Genomic DNA, 20516 nt, shown 5'->3' on the forward strand with positions numbered 1-20516 from the left:
CCGCTCCTCGCGACACTCCGATCCCAGTAATTTTTTTACTGCTCTACGTTATAAATGTGACGCCCAAGAGACCGGGGTACCCAGCACCGGACCAATGGGGTCTGTCTCTTGAGGGGGGTGTCACGGGTGGCTTGACCCGGTGCTGTGGCCTCAGGCAATGCACAGTGTAAAGGGTATCGTGAGGGAACAGGCACTTACTTGATCAGCAGCAGGTTCTCCCAGCGGTGATGATCCCAATCCTGGATAGATGGCTATTGTCCAAATGAAAGACTGAGGCACTGAAACGTTTAACCAGTTTACTTTAACAAAAAAGGATTTACAACCAGTCCTGTCACCGGAGTCTGTATGGGAACTCTGAGTTACTTTGACCCTGCCGGGGTCTTCGCCTCTTATTGTACGCAATATCTGTGTGGCCCTGCTGCTGTATGTGAACTGGCTGCCGGCCCAATCTGTCCCCTCCGGGTCCTGGTTCGACGGGCAACCCGAGTCCTTTTATCGGCTTACCCCCTCCAGGAGTACCGCTGAACTCTGTGTCTGTTGCTGCGTCCGACCCTAGTGAAGCTGATATCACCTCACGTTTTTCCGGTTGCTGTATTATATGTAATGAATACAGCCACGGATCCGGTATCCGTCTTTGCGCCTGTTCTGGGTAGTGATTAATGCTACCCGGTTCTCACAATGTCCTTTTTCTCTATCCCTCTTCTCCTCAGGCCGGTGATTTAGGCCTGGTAACAGTCACAGGGCTGTTAGAGATTCAACTGTATGACCTCTCACTTTCAGCTCCTTAGCCCAACTGCCATTTCTTCTCTCAGACCAGAATGGATCAAGGGGAGTCTCTGGAGCTCCCCCTTCTGGCCGGAGGTGGTAGTGCAGTCTTGCTATTTTAGTATTTGCATTTACGGTCAGTAACTATTTTTGTGGCAAATACCCCTAGGGGTGCCACATTCCCCCTTAGTTAAGAACAGTACTCCGGGACTGTGGGACAATAACATTTTGAAATAACAATTAATATGTACAGAGTCTTAAAAATGAAAAGTTACAAAAACCACTCGAGGAAACAAAAATATAGTTCTGTACAAAGTCGCTTCAAATAGCGTCCATTAATACAGTTCTATCCTTGAAGGTATTAGGAAAGGCACTGTACTTAGTGTCCAGGAATTTAGTTCCATTTTTCCAACGGAGTTATCAATATAAAGTCTAAAGAAAGTTCAAAAAGAGCGAGGAGCAAAGTTCAAAAAGCAGTCTTTCCGGAGCTTTGATTTAGTGCCTCCGGGCTGATAAAAAGTTCAAGAATATGCAAGAAGTTCATACAGACAAGTCTCTGTAGGCACTGGGCTTAAACGTTGCAGACTGATAACAATGACTATACTACATTTTCTGTTTAACTATATACGGCATAACATATATACAATTCACATTATGAGCTTTATAGTTGGTAATCTGCATACCTGGCCGGTAATTGACCCTGGGTACTACGCTGTGATCTACGTAATAGCGGTGTCTCTTCATGTGGTGTACTACTGTCTACTGCGGATGTAGTATCTGCCCGCTCTGCTAAAGATAATTCCACGACTATGGAGTTGGCAAGTCCACCGTGAATGGGATTACTCTGACCAGGAATCTGTTCTTCCTGGCCTGGAACCTCCTGTAGTACGGGGTCAGCCTCTTCCTGTCTTGGGACTTCTGGTATTGGGTTTGGTGTTGGGTAAAAGGCCACCATGGGAACCACTACTGCACCATGGTATGTTAGTAGGGTTTTGGGAAAGTCTCCTATACAGGTGTGATACACTTCCTCTTCTTTTTCCTTTACTGGTTGAACCTGTATGGGTTGAATAACTTCTGGTTCTGGCTGGACAACGTCTGGCTCATTCAATGCTTCCGGACATAATTTAAGATTGTCTCTTGACACTAGTACAGATGTTAAGCCTCCGTTTTTGCTAATGAGACACATTTTAGGATTATCCACTCTTGTTGGTAAAACTGTGCAGGGTACGGCTTCCCACTGATTGTCCAGTTTATTGGTTCGACGATTTCTCTTGAGCACTTGGTCACCTGGTCTTAATGGGGTCGCTAGAGCATTCTGGTTGAAAGTTCGCTCTTGTCTTTCTCTAGTTTGCTGAAGGCTTCTTTCCACACTCTCTTGCACTTGGCGATACTGCTTTTGCCGTATGATATCCCAATTGGAGTCTTGGACTTCTGCGTCTGGTTTCAGAATTCCCATTTCTAGATCGATTGGTAATTGGCCGGGTCTTGCACGCATAAGGTAAGCTGGGGTGCAATTGGTGGAACTCACCGGGACATGATTATACAGATCCACCAAGTCAGGCAATTTCTCTGGCCATTGATTCCTTTCTGCCTCAGGTAAAGTCTTTAGTAGTTCTATTACAATATGGTTCATCTTCTCGCATAAGCCGTTTGTTTGTGGATGATAGGCCGTCGTCCGGATCTTTTTGCAACCATACATATTACAGAATTCTCTGAAGATCTCTGATTCAAAGGCTGTACCTTGGTCGGTGAGAACCTGTTCCGGATATCCATGGGGTCTACAAAAGTACGTTTGGAACGCTTTGGCTGCTGTTTTTGCTGTCAGATCTTTTACGGGTACTACTACCAAGAAGCGTGAATAATGGTCCACGATGGTCAAGGCATAGACATAGCCAGACCGGCTTGGTGTCAACTTCACGTGGTCCATGGCTACAAGTTCAAGTGGTTGTTTGGTGATTATGGGCTGCAGTGGTGCTCTTTGGTTCTTTTGATCGTTTCTTCTGAGGTTGCACGGGCCACAATTTCTGCACCACTGTTCGATTGATTTTCTCATCCCGACCCAATAAAATCTTTCTCTTAGAAGTACTTCTAACTTTTTCCAACCGAAGTGACCAGCACCATTATGGTAAGCTTCGAGGACCATCTTGACATCTTGTTTAGGCACGATAATCTGCCAAACCAATTCATGTGTTTTCGGATTGGTGTACCTTCTACAGAGCTTCCCTTGATACAGGAACATTTTGCCTCTCTCTTTCCAGAGTTGATGCGTCTCTTCTGGGGCATCCTCATCGGGATATGCACTTTGCTCAGTTAACAGTTCCTTCACCAACTTCACAGCCGGATTGCTGTCTTGGGTGTCAGCCCATCTATGGTGTGCTAACGGATTTAAATTCACCTCTTGTTGTTTCTGATAGGTACTTGACTGATGATGTTTCGCCTTGGGATGATGGAAGGCTAGTAGTTCAATTTCTTCAAGCTCCCCCATTTCTTCTTCTACATCTCTCAAGTGTGGCATCCGGGATAGGGCATCGGCATTTCCATTCTTGCGACCTGCTCGATACTTGATATTGAAGTTGTAATTAGATAACCGGGCTATCCATCGCTGTTCTAACGCACCTAATTTGGCTGTGTCCAGGTGGGTCAACGGATTGTTGTCAGTATAGACAATAAATTCTGCAGCGGCCAGATAGTGTTTGAAACGTTCAGTCACAGCCCAAACTACTGCCAGTAGTTCCAATTTGAAGGAGCTGTAATTTTCTGAATTTCTTTCAGTAGGCCGGAGCTTTCTACTTGCAAAGGCGATGACTTTCTCCCGACCTTCTTGCTTTTGTGACAGCACCGCTCCTAGTCCCACATTACTGGCATCGGTGTAGAGGATGAAAGGTTGATGGTAATCTGGGTATGCCAGAACCTCTTCTCCGGTTAGTGCCTTCTTTAGTTGTTCAAAGGAGTCTTCCCTTTCGTCGTTCCACTGAAAAGGAGGGTTTCGGTTTGAAGGTTTCTTCGTCTGCCCTACCAAGGTGTCTTGCAAGGGTGCTGCCAACTTGGTAAATCCTTTTATAAATCTGCGATAGTAACCCACCAATCCCAGGAATTGTCTCACTTCTTCTGCGCTGGTAGGTCTTGGCCAATCCCTTATGGCGCTTATTTTCTCGGGATCTGGTGCTACTCCCTCCGAACTCACGATGTGTCCCAGGTACTGTACCTTTGGCTTGAGAAGGTGACATTTGGATGGCTTGACTTTCATGCCATACCTGGATAAGGCTTCGAACACTTCTGCCAGGTCTATTAAGTGTTGTTCGTAAGTCTTTGAGTAGACGATCACATCATCTAGGTACAGGAGGACGGTCTCGAAGTTCTTGTGTCCGAGGCAGCATTCCATCAGCCGCTGGAAGGTACCGGATGCGTTGCAGAGTCCGAACGGCATGCGATTAAATTCACATAGACCCATTGGTGTGGTGAATGCCGTCTTTTCCTTATCTCTCTCAGCCACAGGGACTTGCCAATACCCGCTTGTTAAGTCTAAGGTGGAAATATAATTAGCAGATTTCAAAGCAGTTAAGGACTCTTCTATCCTAGGCAAGGGGTAGGCGTCTTTATGGGTGATGTTATTAATCTTCCGGTAGTCTACACATATTCTCATGGTTCCGTCCTTTTTTTTGACAATCACTAGAGGGGCCGCCCAGGGGCTACAGCTGTCTCTTATTACCCCGGCCTGTTTCATCTCCCTCAGCATATCTTTTGCACATTGATAGTGAGCGGGCGGTATGGGTCTATATCTTTCTTTTATTGGGGGATGGTCACTGGTGGGGATTGTGTGTTCTACCCCTTCTATCCGTCCGAAGTCCAATGGGTGTTTACTGAAGACTTGTTCATATTCCGTCACTAGCCTATACACCCCTTGTTTTTGATGGGTAGGTGTTGAATTTATGCCCACGTGTAGCTGTTGGCACCAATCCTCCATTTCTCCATCTGAGCCATTGCCTTCCACCTGACAGGTTGGTTCTAAGGGCTCAATGGTTGTGATGGCATTGTTGTCAACAGTATATAGCTTTGCCATTGTAGCATACCTTGGCAAAGTGACCTCTTCCTCTCCACAGTTCAAAAGTCGTACCGGCACTCGTCCCCGGTGTACCTCGACTATCCCTCGTGCTGTGAGTATAGTGGGCCTGCTGTCGGTGTACACTGGTTCTATTAAGGCTTGATAATCTCGTCCCTTAGTACCAATGGCTGCTCTACACCATACCAGCATTTCTGTTTTTGGTGGGATTACAATAGATGTTGGATCACTTACCCTCACACTGCCGATTTCTCCACCTGCAACTTCTACCTGTTGCCTTAACATCAATACTTTTATTTCCCTCCGGAGAACTCTCTGCTGGCAGGATTGGGCAGTTTCAGCAATTTGCTGTAAGACAGAAATGACTTCGGAAAAGCAGTTCTCTAACACATTAATTCCTATCAATACAGTTGGTTCACAGTTCCGCCGGTCAACATCAACAACAATTGTACCCTGTTTCTTCAATTCTACTTTACCAATCTTTATGGTCATCTCCCTGAATCCTAGTTTCGGTACCAACTTACCATTACTGGCCCATATATCTAGTTCAACATCAGAGGGCCCTTTATCAATATCTGCATCAGCCCAGTACCTCTTATAAAGGATATACGGTATAGATGAAATCTGGGAACCTGTGTCCAGCAAAGCGTTGAGGGGCATTCCGTCCAGCACGATAGGGATAATGGGTCGTCCTCCGATGTACCTGTCGTGCCAGGGTGTTGGGCCTTGAAAGTTCATTCCTGCGAAGCGGCCCGCATTCCCAGGGGATTCCCGTTTAAATCACAATCTCGTGCAAAGTGGCCTGGCTGCTGGCAACGGCGGCAAATGGGCTGTCCATCCGGTTGGTAGCGGTCGCGGGGTCGTCCTCTCCATGTCGGGTATCTCCGGGGTCTCATCCATGGAACACCTTCTCTACGGTTTGACAACTCCATCTTGGGTCCTCTCATCTCCTGCATGGTTTTAGCCATTGAAGCAACAACATCAGTTAAAGAGTCAAGCTTTTGTTGAAGAGCCTCATTAGTACTGGGCCCCAGGGGCTTAGCAATGGCCCCGGACGTAGCTGATGTCACTGGTACTCCATGTTGTTGAGGAGCCTCTGCCATGAGTTGCGCAGGATCCTGATCCCGAGGTGCCTCTGCCAGCTGGAGACGTATAACGCTCTCCTTTAATTGGGCAAATGTCAATTCAGGGTTCTTAAAAACAAGCATGCTCACATGCCCCCGGTGAGAAGGGGTGTAGAGTCCCTCAATAAATTGATCTCTTAGCAGTTTATCCGCTCCGGTGTTAAAAATGGGTTCAGCCAGTGTAAGTGATTTAAGGGCTTCCTGCAGGTTTAAGGCAAAGTCTCTCACGCCCTCATTAACTTTTTGTTTGCAATTAAAGAATCGTACTTTAGCTTTGCTGCTGGCGGTGCTTTCAAATGTAGCTTTTAATCCAGCAAATATGCGTTCAACAGTGCCTTTTAGATCAGCTGCCCATGCTGTGACTTCTCGCTTAGCATGGCCACTTAACTGCATCATCAGGAGACTAACACGCTGAACTTCACCCACAGGGAACATGTCAAAATGGGCCAGCATCTTTTCTCTGAAATCGTCAAGGGTATTAGGCTCACCTTCATACATTGGAAGCCATGGGCCACCCGGGGTATATGGCATCAGCACCGGCATGATGGGCGCCACTCCTTGCACCGCTACGCTACCGGACTCTCTATCGACACTCTGTCTTTCAGCTGCATTAGCGTCGCCGGGTGCTGCGGCATCTCCGTGCTGCGACATACTGTGCCCCCTTAGTTAATCCGGACCCTTCCGGTCCTCCGCTTCCGTCGGGATAGTGTAGATTCGTTCCGCTGTGCAGCAGGATCGATTTTCCCCTTGCTCTGATGTCAGAGCGCTCAGCTTGGTGCCGCCCACAATGACACGCCCCCTGCTGCTCCCGCCCGCCACGCGCTCTGTAATGGCGGATTCTGAAGTTTTTCAGTTAGACTGGGGCTCAGGTGATGGCGTAGCTCAATTAACAGTCTCGTGCCTAACGGTTATGAAGTGATTACCTCAGGGGATGGCGGCCATCTTTACTCCATTATAACCAATGGGGAAAAGTCACTTTCAATAGTTTTCAATGGGGAATGGATTTTTGTTTAATAAAGTCAATTTTCAAGATTTTTCATCCCAGTTTTCACAGTTTTGGGCTCCAATCACGGCACACAATACCCGGTATACGGGCTGGCTATATCCTGTTCGTGACGCCAATTGTGACGCCCAAGAGACCGGGGTACCCAGCACCGGACCAATGGGGTCTGTCTCTTGAGGGGGGTGTCACGGGTGGCTTGACCCGGTGCTGTGGCCTCAGGCAATGCACAGTGTAAAGGGTATCGTGAGGGAACAGGCACTTACTTGATCAGCAGCAGGTTCTCCCAGCGGTGATGATCCCAATCCTGGATAGATGGCTATTGTCCAAATGAAAGACTGAGGCACTGAAACGTTTAACCAGTTTACTTTAACAAAAAAGGATTTACAACCAGTCCTGTCACCGGAGTCTGTATGGGAACTCTGAGTTACTTTGACCCTGCCGGGGTCTTCGCCTCTTATTGTACGCAATATCTGTGTGGCCCTGCTGCTGTATGTGAACTGGCTGCCGGCCCAATCTGTCCCCTCCGGGTCCTGGTTCGACGGGCAACCCGAGTCCTTTTATCGGCTTACCCCCTCCAGGAGTACCGCTGAACTCTGTGTCTGTTGCTGCGTCCGACCCTAGTGAAGCTGATATCACCTCACGTTTTTCCGGTTGCTGTATTATATGTAATGAATACAGCCACGGATCCGGTATCCGTCTTTGCGCCTGTTCTGGGTAGTGATTAATGCTACCCGGTTCTCACAATGTCCTTTTTCTCTATCCCTCTTCTCCTCAGGCCGGTGATTTAGGCCTGGTCACAGTCACAGGGCTGTTAGAGATTCAACTGTATGACCTCTCACTTTCAGCTCCTTAGCCCAACTGCCAGTTCTTCTCTCAGACCAGAATGGATCAAGGGGAGTCTCTGGAGCTCCCCCTTCTGGCCGGAGGTGGTAGTGCAGTCTTGCTATTTTAGTATTTGCATTTACTGTCAGTAACTATTTTTGTGGCAAATACCCCTAGGGGTGCCACATTAACTTCTGTGAAGCACTTGGGGATTCAAAGTGCTCACCACTAGTGATGAGCGAGTATACTCGTTGCACGCTCGGGTGGTCTCCGAGTGACTGTGACGGAGATTTAGTTTTGTTGACGCAGCTGCTTTGATTTACGTCTGCTAGCCAGCCTGAGTACATGTGGGGGTTGCCTGGTTGCTAGGGAATCCCCACATGTAATCAAGCTGTCTAACAGTCGCAAATCATGCAGCTGAGGCAAGGAAAACTACTGTAAATCTCCGAGCAGTCACAAATACTCGGAGATCACCCGAGCGTACACTCGCTCATCACTACTCACCACACAACTAGATAAGTTCCTAAGGGGGTCTAGTTTCCAAAATGGGGTCACTTGCCGGGGGTTTCACTGTTTAGGCACATTAAGGGCTCTGCAAACGCAACAGGGTGTCTGATCTCAATTCCAGCTAATTCTGCATTGAAAAGTCAAACGGCTCTCCTTCCCTTCCGAGCTCTGCCATGCGCCCAAACAGTAGTTTACCCCCACATATGGGGTATCAGCATACTCAGGACAAATTGTACAACAACCTTTGGGGTCCAATTTCTCCTGTTACCCTTGGAAAAATAAAAAAAATGGATCTGAATTAAATTTTGTTGCGAAAAAAGTTAAAAACAGCATGTTCATTCTTTGTGGGGTCACATAGACCCCTCAAAGTGACTTCAAATGTGATGTGGTCCCTAAAAAAAATGGTGTAAAAATGAGAAATCACTGTTTAACTTTTAACCTTGTTTAACTTTTAACATCCTAACAAAAAAAAATTTGGTTCCAAAATTGGGCTGATGTAAAGTAGACATGTGGGAAATGTTACTTATTAAGTATTTTGTGTGACATATCTCTGTGATTTAAGGGCATGAAAATTCAAAGTTGGAAAATTGGGAAATTTTCAAAATTTTTGCCAAATTTCCTTTTTTTTTTCACAAATAAACGCAAGTAATAACAAAGCAATTTTACCACTATCATGAAGTACAATATGTCACGAGAAAATAAAGTCAGAATCAGCGGGATCCATGGAAGCGTTCCAGAGTTATAACCTCATAAAGGGACAGTGGTCAGAATTGTAAAAATTGGACTGGTCATTAACGTGCAAACTACCCTCGGGGTAAAGGGGTTAAACATTTTGGGCATTATGAATCAGCTGAAAGGTTCACTTTATAGGGAATCTGTCAGCAGGTTTTTAATACCTCATCTGAAAGCAGCCTGATGTAGGCAAAAAGACTCTGAATCCAACTATGTATCACTTAGTTTACTGGGTGCCGCAGTTCCAACACAATCAGAGTTTTTAAATGTAGAATGCAGCAGAGCTGAGAAAGCTAACCCTGCCCACACTAGGCTCTGTATATACATTGTCTATTGACAGTGAGCTGTTTATCACAGGAGGGGGTGGAGCGAAGTCACAGAAATGATAGTGTCCTGGTGATGAAATCATTGTAAGTAAACAACAGCACACAGCCTGATAAGTGACACATCTTTGAATTCAATGTTTTAACCCCTATCTCATGCTGTCCTCAGATTAAATAGCAAAAGCCTGCTGACAGATTCCTCTTAAAACATACTGACTGTGTGTTGCCAAAATGATTGTGAGAACGCTCTATGTGTCGAAGCTGACACGAATGGACCCAGAGCTAGCAATAAGAGTGGAGCATCAGTCGAGATTGACAATCTAGTACATTCAGGACAAAATAGCTAAAACGTACAGACAGCCAACGTGTTTTACAGACAACCTGGAAAATCAAACAAAAACAGACACCTTTAGCTGAGGACCTCCCTCCCCCACATTTTGTTAAGGATGGACAGCCCCTTTAACTTCTCACTCTTTCCCAAATATTGGAGCTTTATTGATGAAAATGTATCAAGTGATTGTCAACTAAATCATATTATGTCTTTGTTCCAGTTGCTTACTCAGGCTGCAGAATGGAAGCTACAGACCAAAATGCTGAAAGATCAAGAAACAGTATTAAAAACACAGGTAAATACAGGAAAATAAAATGCAAGTCATTTTTTTTATACACAGGGATGTGTCATCAGAAAATGGTTTATTTTCTAAATCAGTTTTTTTGTGCTACATGTATCTTTTTAACAAAAAAAATGGCAAGGTGTTTTTATTTCACAATCTGTATTAAAAAACAAAACAAAATTAGCAATCTTGCAATTTCCACACTGGCCACTGGGGCTTTCTTAGACACAAATGTCCTGTCCTTTTAGGAACAGTTAACAAAGCGCCATGTTATCACAGACAGGATTACAATAACAGGTAACACCTCTATACACAGCTGATAATAAAGGATCCACTAATCACAATAGGGGATGCCAAAGCGGACCTTCCTCCCCTCCCTTCGCAATGACCTTTTCACATGCTGACTAGATGCTTCAGTACAAAAGATAGGGTCTGGTTCAGACCATTGTGGCTATTGTGATGCAGTAACCCTTGTTAGAGGTAGGGGGCACTGCATGGTCTATCCAGGGTACGCACGGAGGCGTATTGAGGTCGTGAGAGTGCATGGCAGTTGCATGCATAAATATGATGGTGAGACAAAGTCCAGCATTGTTGTGACTGGCCGGTATGTGTGTCGCAGTCAGCTTAAAGCAATGTTGTTGTTCTGGGACATGTAGTCACACAAGTATAGTTGTTGGTATAATTATGAAGGGAGGCTGGCAGGGCTAGTTATGAGCTATGAGCTAGCCACACACACACTCCCATCTAGGGGAGTGGTTACAACCATATAATGTGACTGAGGTCTTGTCACATGGTCTCTGAGTGTTGATCTGAATGGTCCATGAACTAAAGGTCCTGGAGAGCCTATGTGTTGGGAGTGCTAGCTCCCTAAACAGCACATGGTGGGGCTTTGGACCTGGTGGCCTGGGGTGTTGGACAAACATCCTGAATAGCACCCAGACAGGCCACATGCTTGTGTGTTGGATGGTTCCAGGTGGGATGGACGTCCTGAATAGCGCACTGTGGAAAGCTTCTGTGTTGGGAGGTCCTGGGAGTAGGACTGGATCCCTGAAGAGCACAGATTGACCGTGGTCCTGGATGGTCTGTGTTGGAAGCTCCTGTGAGTGGAGTCTTCCTGGAGCACCTGAGAGGCCGTGGACCTGAATGGTCTGTGTTGGGGAAGCTACCGTCCTTTGGTGGCTCTGGACTGACTGATGTGTGCCTGCCAGGCAAGTTGGTGAACCCCGTAAGGCAATTTCCCCAGGAGAGAGGACTGACAAGGAGTCAGCAGGAGGAGCAAGAGCTCCCGTAAGGTACCTCCACAGACTGTTGGTGCTTATGATACTATATGAACTGAGCGGGCACCCACGGCAACTGGTCAGATAAGGATCAGCGTGTTTAGTGACACAAACTAATGATGTATACGGCAGAGAAGTGTATCTGCTATATGAACAGTGCAGTCACCTGTGACTGGAGAGACACAGGCTTGAATAGTGAATGCTTTGTAAAGTCAAATCACCGGCTTACACATAGTCCATTACTGAAGTAATGGACTATGTGTAAGCCGGTGATGTGCAACCTGGCTTATGTGCGGTTTATGATGTTTTTAATAAACCGTATGGACTGTTTTAAGTAAAAAATCGTGCCCGTCTGCTTGAATCCCGTGCCAAGCGAGTATCCCCCAACACATGTGGTAAGCACAATCTTACATTATATACATGTCTATTTCCTGAAAGGCCACAAATACTTAGTCTAGAATAGTCCCAGGAGCCAGTGTAAAAATTGCCAGATTTCCCTTTGTTACTAGAGATTGTGATATGGAACCCATTTTAATTAAGCCACATAAACTTAAAAATGCTCATCTCCAAGACCGCTCCTTCAATGGGAGGATACTTATATTAATAAGAAAATCTGTCACCAAGTTTTTTCACTTAATCAAAGAGCAGTAGGGGCAGAAGATCTGATTCCTTGATGTGTCATTTAGTGAGCTATTTACTGTAATTTTGATAAAATCAGTTTTATCAGGTTATAAATATAAAACTAGTAAACCAGCGGCCTTGTATTCATGAGCTCTGTATACCCTGCCCCCACCACTGATTGGTTGCTTTCTGCATATGCACAGTGTACATAGAAAGCTGCCAATCAGTGGTGTGGGTCGGGTTATAAAACTAAGATTTCAGAGAACTTGTAGTGATTTTATCAAATCTGCAACAACCAGCCCAGTAAGGAATACATCACTAGAATAGGGGTCTCTGCCTCTACATCATTCTGCTCTCAGATGGAGAGCTGTCCAATTTTGGACTGCCAATCCCATTTTTGTCCCTGAGATAAGTTGCCAGTTGACACATCAGCTGGTGGATTTCCCATTGAAAACACAGGAGCACTCGGCAAAGTGAGCGCTCCTGTGTATGAGACTGTCGGCTGAGATGGCTGTCAGTCGAGTGAGAGCTCCTGTGTGTGGGTCTGTCGGCTGAGATGCCTGTCAGCAGAATGAGCGCTCCTTTGTATCGGATTGTCAGCTGTGATGGCTGTCAGCCAAATGAGCGATCCTGTGCATGGGACTGTCGGCTGAGATGCCTGTCAGCAGAATGAGCGCTCCTTTGTATCGGATTGTCAGCTGTGATGGCTTTCAGCCGAGTGAGAGCTCCTGTGAATGGGACTGTCAGCTGAGATGGCTGTCAACCAAGTGAACGCTCCTATGTATGGGATTGTCGGCTGAGATGGCTGTTGGCCAAGTGCACGCTCCTGTGCATGGGACTGTCGACTGAGATGGCTGTCGGCCAAGTGAGTGCTCTTGTGTATGGGACTGTCAGCTGAGATGGCTGTCAGTCGAGTGAGCGCTCTTGTGTATGGGACTGTCGGCTGAGTTGGCTGTCGGCCAAGTGAGCGCTCCTGTGTGTGGGACTGTCAGCTGAGATGGCTGTTGGCTGAGTGAGCGCTCCTGTGTGTGGGTCTGTCGGCTGAGATGGCTGTCGGCCAAGTGAGCGATCCTGTGTATGCGACTGTCGGCTGAGATGGCTGTCAGCCAAGTGAACGCTCCTGTGTATGGGACTGTCGGCTGAGATGGCTGTCAGCCAAGTGAGCGACCCTGTGTATCGGACTGTCGGCTGAGATGGCTGTCAGCCAAGTGAACGCTCCTGTGTATGCGACTATCGGCTGAGATGGCTGTCGGCCGAGTGAGCGATCCTGTGTATCGGACTGTCGGCTGAGATGGCTGTCAGCCAAGTGAACGCTCCTGTGTATGGGACTGTCAGCTGAGATGGCTGTCGGCTGAGTGAACGCTCCTGTGTATGCGACTATCGGCTGAGATGGCTGTCGGCAGAGTGAGTGCTCCTGTGTATGGGACTGTCAGCTGAGATGGCTGTCGGCCGAGTGAGCGCTCCTGTGTATGGGACTGTCAGCTGAGATGGCTGTCGGCCGAGTGAGCGCTCCTGTGTAAGGGACTGTCAGCTGAGATGGCTGTCGGCCGAGTGAGCGCTCCTGGGTATGGGACTGTCGGCTGAGATGGCTGTCGGCCGAGTGAGCGCTCCGGTGTATGGGACTGTCGGCTGAGATGGCTGTCGGCCGAGTGAGCGCTCCGGTGTATGGGACTGTCAGCTGAGATGGCTGTCAGCTGAGTGAGCGCTCCTGTGTATGGGACTGTCAGCTGAGATGGCTGTTGGCCGAGTGAGCGCTCCTGTGTATGGGACTGTCGGCTGAGATGGCTGTCGGCCGAGTGAGCGCTCCTGTGCATGGGACTGTCGGCTGAGATGGCTGTCGGCCGAGTGAGCGCTCCTGTGTATGGGACTGTCGGCTGAGATGGCTGTCAGCCGAGTGAGCGCTCCTGTGTATGGGACTGTCAGCTGAGATGGCTGTCGGCCGAGTGAGCGCTCCTGTGTATGGGACTGTCGGCTGAGATGGCTGTCGGCCGAGTGAGCGCTCCTGTGTATGGGACTGTCGGCTGAGATGGCTGTCGGCCAAGTGAGCGCTCCTGTGTATGGGACTGTCGGCTGAGATGGCTGTCGGCCAAGTGAGCGCTCCTGTGTATGGGACTGTCGGCTGAGATGGCTGTCGGCCGAGTGAGCGCTCCTGTGTATGGGACTGACGGCAGAGATGACTGTCGGCCCAACGATCGGACCAAGCATCGTTCGATTGACCGCTATCTAATGCGCATGACCAGCTTTAGAGTTACAGGGCTGTCCCCGTCTCAGGCATTTGTGCAAAATCCCAGAATGGGGTTTTCTGCCACTGTAAATGGAGATGTGGCCACATATGATCTGTTCTTTCCATTCACATGTATGGGAGTTGCAGAAGGGCTACAGTAGGTAAGCTCGCGGACAGTGACACCTTTCCATTTAGAAATTATGTTCTTAAAAGGTTTTCATCACTGCTTGGTAATGAATACTGCAGTATAATACAGCTACAAGGAATGTGAGGGAAAAGCTTCCTACATTAATACATTGGAATATCTAGTGGCACTCTTGAATGGATATGATAATTATGATTCCCAAACACCATATGTGATCATTAAAAATGCTAAATAGGGGACATTTTGACAAAAGAGTTATGAATAATGTTACATTCTTGATTTATACCATTAATGAATTAATATGAATCATTTTTCCACAAAAGTGCCGTTTGTCAAGATCCTGCTAATTATTCTCATTTTCTCTGCTGGCAGATTACGCTATACTCCGAGAGATTTGATGAGTTCCAGAGTTCATTGACGAAAAGCAATGAGGTTTTTACAACGTTCAAAAAGGAAATGGAGAAGGTAAATTTTACTTTGCATTCAGATATATAAAAGTGCTTTACTAAATTACGTTATGTCTGAATGTGACTACAGACACAACAATAAGTATGATCCAGTCATTAGCCGCCGCCGGTAACAGTAATGGTTATGCCCATACTTGAGCCTATTTTACCAGCTCTGTTCCACGATTTGACACTATCTGACCTGCTTTATGTTTCTCTTGTTGGTTAATACTTAGCTCATAATACTGATAACATCATATAATAATACAACCATTTAGCATCCAAATAACAATATAGCGCTTAAATAATACAACTGAGCAGTGCGAAAGTAATACCCTCATATACCGCGGTGCCCAATTAATTTTATGATACATAACCCAAATAATCACCAAACTTTGTCCAAATTATTCTACAATATATTGTCCACATAAAATGATCATATAGTCTGGATTATTACTCTTCAGGACAGAAAGCCTGCCATTCCAACAATAACAGCCAATATAACCCCTACTATCAGAGAAGTATATAGAACCTCATATGCGGCTGAGCAGCAAGGCAAAATTGTATGGAATTAAGGGCAAGATACATTAAAGAGTTGTTCTCAGCATAGGAGCAAATTATTTTACCGACTCCTAACTTACTTTTTGTTGAGGACGGCCAGCAGTCCGGCCAGTTCCAAAGCAACATTTGCAAGCTCAACAGCAAAGAGCTTGTAAGTACTGTGCTCCTTTTCTGGGAGATCGGGCATCACTGGTCGCTGCAAACCTTGGCAATAAACAGTCAACTATCAAATTAAAAATATCTATGTTCTTGAGAACACAGATGATTTCTTAATAACTAGGAAATTGCAAAGTTGCTTGTTTCTACAAGGACATTGCAATTTTAGCTATTTATAATGTGGAGTACAACCATTTCACGAAGTGCTGCGATTGTAGAAAAGAGCTTGGTGTGTATCTTTAAATCTGTCATTATCGTCAACCCTCCTAACACGTCTATATGGGCATGGAGGTCATAGGAAGTGGAATAAAGTGATACCTTGATATCTGTGATCTGATGTCTTATTCCAGAGAAATCCATGTTTTTCTTTTATGTAAATGAGCTGTTCAGGACTGTGGGCCAGACACTGATCTGCATGAGAATCTGCCTCCAAAGATTATTTTACATGAAGGGAGAGTTACCAGTGTGAGACATGTAATGGCCGCTCATGATCTCACTGCAGAGCTGTGTGTGATTATAACTGACACATCTGCAGGTTCCTCTGAGCTTCCATCTCACAGGCAGACAGGGTTGTAATATTGTTACAATACAGCAGAGCTGTGAGAGCTGCAGCAAATGTGTTTGGAAGGAGACAAAGTTCAGTTTTCCTGTTCTGTTACTTACATGTCTCACACTGGTAACTGCCCCTTCATGTAAAATAATCTCATGCAGATCAGTGTCCGGCCCATAGATCTTAACAGCTCATTTACATATATTAAAAACATGAATATCTCTGGAATAAGACATCAGATCACAGATATCAAAGTATTACTTTATTCAGCTTCTTATGACCCACATGCCAATAGAGAAAGCTTAGAAAGGTTGATCAGACTGACAGATTCTCTTTAATCTTCCTGGACTACTTATAGCTGAAATTAATATCAAAGCACCCTCTTACCAATTTCAGATAAATATATTTATTCTGATTAATCATACGTTGATAATAATTGAACAAAGGTAAAGATATTTATTAAATGCTGTGTTAATCTAAGTAAATATAAATAAGTTAACCCCTTAACGACCGCCGATACGCCTTTTAATGGCAGCAGTTTACGGTACTTATTCCTCAGCGCCACTTTTTAACGGCACTGAGAAATAAGGGTATAGTGCCTCGCAGCATTGGAAAATCGTTTTTTACCGTCCCCAGTGTTGTGATCACCGTTATTCACCAAATGACGGCGACCGCAAAAAAAAGTCTGATTTCCCATTTATTTCTCTCTCCCCTGATATAATCTAGCATACCAGAGGAGAGAGAAATGGGGTCCCACGAGCCCCCCGGTACCTCCAGTGTCCCAGGATAGTGCCAGCCATCGGCATCTTCTTCTGGGAAGAAAATGTTGGGCGCATGCAGCTCAAAAATTAAAAGTTTGAAAATTGCAAAATTTTCAATATTTTTGCCAAATTTCTATTTTTTCAGAAGTAAATGCAAGTCATATCAAAGATATGTTACCAATAACATGAAAACAATCTCAGAATCAGTGGGATCCATTGAGGCGTTCCAGAGCTATAATCACATAAAGTGACAGTGGTCAGAATTGTAAAAATTGGCTTGGTCATTAAATACAAAATTGGCTCGGTCACTAAGGGGTTAATATATGTCTTTGCTTACCCAGAAATGGATAGAATTGAAAAATAGCCAAGTAGATAGTATTGGCTATTTAACATCAGAAAAACGAACCTACATTGAAGTAGTTTATTTTTTCCTTTAAATGACTGTTCTGCTCCCCTGACATGTCTGCTTTAGTCAATAATCTTGTGAAATAACATTTCTGTAACATCTTATATTGGAAATCTGAGTTGTGCCATTCCTCTGTGATTCCTCCTAGAAATGTATGAAAACATTCACATCTAGGCATTTCCATGTCCCTTGTTAATCTTTACACAATCTGACATTACAATCAATGCTGATCAGACAGTGTATGAGCAAACCCAACTGACAACTAAAATGGGTTGTGCGAGAACAGCACAGAGTTCTAAGAAAAGATACTCAAGTATTGTTATTTTATGGACAATACAGCTAATAACAAGACATTTTTCAAGAAAACTGGTACATCCCCTTTAATATGTGGGAAAATTTTCTATAAATTATTCATAAAGAAGCTGGTGCCAGTAGAAGATATGCAATGTGCACAGAAGAATTGGGACTCCTACATTATTACACCCACAGGAGCTTTTAACCCCTTCATGACCTTGGGATTTTTCGTTTTTCCGTGTTCATTTTCCACTCCCCTCCTTCCCAGAGCCATAACTTTTTTATTTTTCCGTCAATTTGGCCATGTGAGGGCTTATGTTTTGCGGGACGAGTTGTACTTTTGAATGACATCATTAGTTTTAGCATGTCGTGTACTAGAAAACGGGAAAAAAATTCCAAGTGCGGTGAAATTGCAAAAAAAGTGCAATCCCACACTTGTTTTTTGTTTGGCTTTTTTGCTAGGTTCACTAAATGCTAAAACTGACCTGCCATTATGATTCTCCAGGTCAGTACGAGTTCATAGACACCTAACATGACTAGGTTATTTTTTATCTAAGTGGTGAAAAAAAATTCCAAACTTTGCTAAAAAATAAAAAAAAAATTGCGCCATTTTCTGATACTCGTGGCGTCTCCATTTTTCGTGATATGGGTCGGTTGAGGGCTTATTTTTTGCGTGCCGAGCTGGCGTTTTTAATGATAGCATTTTGGTGCAGATATGTTCTTTTGATCGCCCGTTATTGCATTTTAATGCAATGTCGCGGCGACCTAAAAAACGTAATTCTGCCGTTTTGAATTTTTTTCTCGCTACGCCGTTTAGCGATCAGGTTAATGCTTTTTTTTAATTGATAGATCGGGCGATTTTGAACACGGCGATACCAAATATGTGTAGATTTGATTTTTTTTTATTGATTTATTTTGATTGGGGCGAAAGGGGGGTGATTTAAACTTTTATATTTTTTTTTATTTTTTTCACATTTTTTTTTACTTTTTTTTTTTACTTTTGCAATGCTTCAATAGCCTCCGTGGGAGGCTAGAAGCAGGCACAACGCGATCGGCTCTGCTACATAGCAGCGATCTGCTGATCGCTGCTATGTAGCAGAAATGGAGGTGTGCTGTGAGCGCCGACCACAGGGTGGCGCTCACAGCCACTGGTCATCAGTAACCATAGAGGTCTCTAGGACCTCTATGGTCACCATCCTGACACATCGCCGACCCCCGATCATGTGACGGGGTCGGCGATGACGTCATTTCCGGCCGCCCGGCCGGAAGCGGTAGTTAAATGCTGCTGTCTGCGATTGACAGCGGCATTTAACTAGTTAATAGGTGCGGGCAGATCGCGATTCTGCCCGCGCCTATTATGGGCACATGTCAGCTGTTCAAAACAGCTGACATGTCCCGGCTTTGATGCGGGCTCACCGCGGAGCCCTGCATCAAAGCAGGGGATCTGACCTCGGACGTACTATCCCGTCCGAGGTCAGATAGGGGTTAAAGCATATGTTTCTAAATTAGTAGGTGTTAATATGAAGTTGCCCCCCGCAATCCATACACCCCCTTCTCTTTAGCTAAAACAGCTTCCACTATTCTGGAAAGGTTTAATACCAGAATTTTAAGTGTAGATGGGAGTTTTCTCCTTCGCCTCATTGGGGGACACAGACCGTGGGTGTATGCTGCTGCCAATAGGAGGCTAACACTAAGTGATACAAAGTAAGTGATCTCCTCCCCTGCAGTATACACCCTCCTGCTGGCTCTCAGCTAACCAGTTCTTGCTTAGTGTCTGTAGGAGGCACTTTGGTCTGGTTCAGACCCCGTCGTTTTTATTTTATTTTTTACTTTTCTGTAAATTTTTATTTTTTAATTAACGAAGTGAAGGGGGCAACGGATCCTTTCAAGGTTCCGATCTCCCCGAACCATCAACAGGCGAGAATGCGGAGTGTTACCTCCCCGTACCCTCTCCTGCGATGTGGGAAGCCATGCCTGAGTTCACTTTAAGGGCGACGGTTCCTTTAGATCCCGATCTCCCTACACCAGCAATGGGCGAGCACATGGATTGTCGCCCCTATGTTTCCTCTCCTGGAGCCAGGCCTATTGCCGGACAACTTGCCCAGTCCACCCGAGGGCTTGAGCTCCATGGATGTACAGAGGCTCCTTCTTTTTGGCGTCCGAGCAGTCCCCACTGTACCACCACTGTTAAAGCGGATGGCACAAGGAGGCAGACGGTTCCTCTCCACCTCCCTAACAAGGGGATGGTGGATGGAGGGTTATCGCTTTATCCCTGCACCGTCCACGCTGCAATACCTAACCTGCAGCAGAACAGCACAGTGCGCGCTTTCCTCGGCGCTGAAACCCAGTCATCCGCGGTCGGCTCCATGCCGGGATGCGATCCAATGGTGAGTGGATCCAGTCGGCGATGGGCCTCTGCAGTGGGATATTAACATGGCTTCCCTGTGGCCCACCTCCATAAGGTAACGCTCCGGCTGGCTGCAAAAAATTAGCCCCCGGCTTCGGCCGATGTGTAGGCCATATCCCGGAAGTCGCGCCCGCACTATGGCGCGCTAAGGCGGCTCCGCCCATCCTTTCTGGCATTTTCTGTCTGGCACCGGAGCATTCGCTTTTCCTGGCCCAATGCCCCTCTATTCTACCCCTGGTATTGCTCCCGCCGGCTGCAGAAGTTTAGGCCCCGGCTTGGGCCTATTCATGGAAGTCACGAGGCTCCGTCCACATCGTGTCTGTGGCTCTGCCTCCAAAATGGCTGCTCTCACTCTCTGCGAGGCTTTATCACCTTATCACTCCAGGTGGCCATCTTGGTTTTTTGCATTAAAGGGGCTCAACGACTCTGCAGCCGGGTAAGGAAGTACTGCCCTCTTCCCTCCTGTACTTACATGAATGACCCATATTAGTCCCCGTTCTTAGAGGCACATGACCAGTATTCCCTGGTCTTAGAGGCACATGACCAGTATTCCCTGGTTTTAAAGGCACATGATCAAGATTCCCTGGTCTAAAAGGCACATGACCAGCATTTCCTGGTCTTAAAGGCATTTGAGTAGCATTCCCTGGTCTTAAAGGCACATGACCAGCATTACCTGGCCTTAAAGGCACAAGACCAGTATTCCCTTGTCTTAAAGGCA

General features: G+C 45.9%; 1 protein-coding gene across 1 annotated transcript in view; it reads left to right on the forward strand.

Annotated features, from left to right (window-relative positions):
* TXLNB (taxilin beta) overlaps positions 1 to 20516 on the forward strand; it is a 238289-nt gene that overhangs the window by 203043 nt on the left and 14730 nt on the right. Inside the window, exons 7-8 of the mRNA XM_069725932.1 lie at positions 9888 to 9962; positions 14590 to 14682. Of these exons, the coding sequence (XP_069582033.1) occupies positions 9888 to 9962; positions 14590 to 14682 (168 nt within the window). The remainder of the gene's footprint in view (positions 1 to 9887; positions 9963 to 14589; positions 14683 to 20516) is intronic.

The sequence above is a fragment of the Ranitomeya imitator genome, chromosome 5 (genome assembly GCF_032444005.1).
Source record: "Ranitomeya imitator isolate aRanImi1 chromosome 5, aRanImi1.pri, whole genome shotgun sequence".
NCBI classification, from domain to species: Eukaryota; Metazoa; Chordata; class Amphibia; order Anura; family Dendrobatidae; genus Ranitomeya; species Ranitomeya imitator.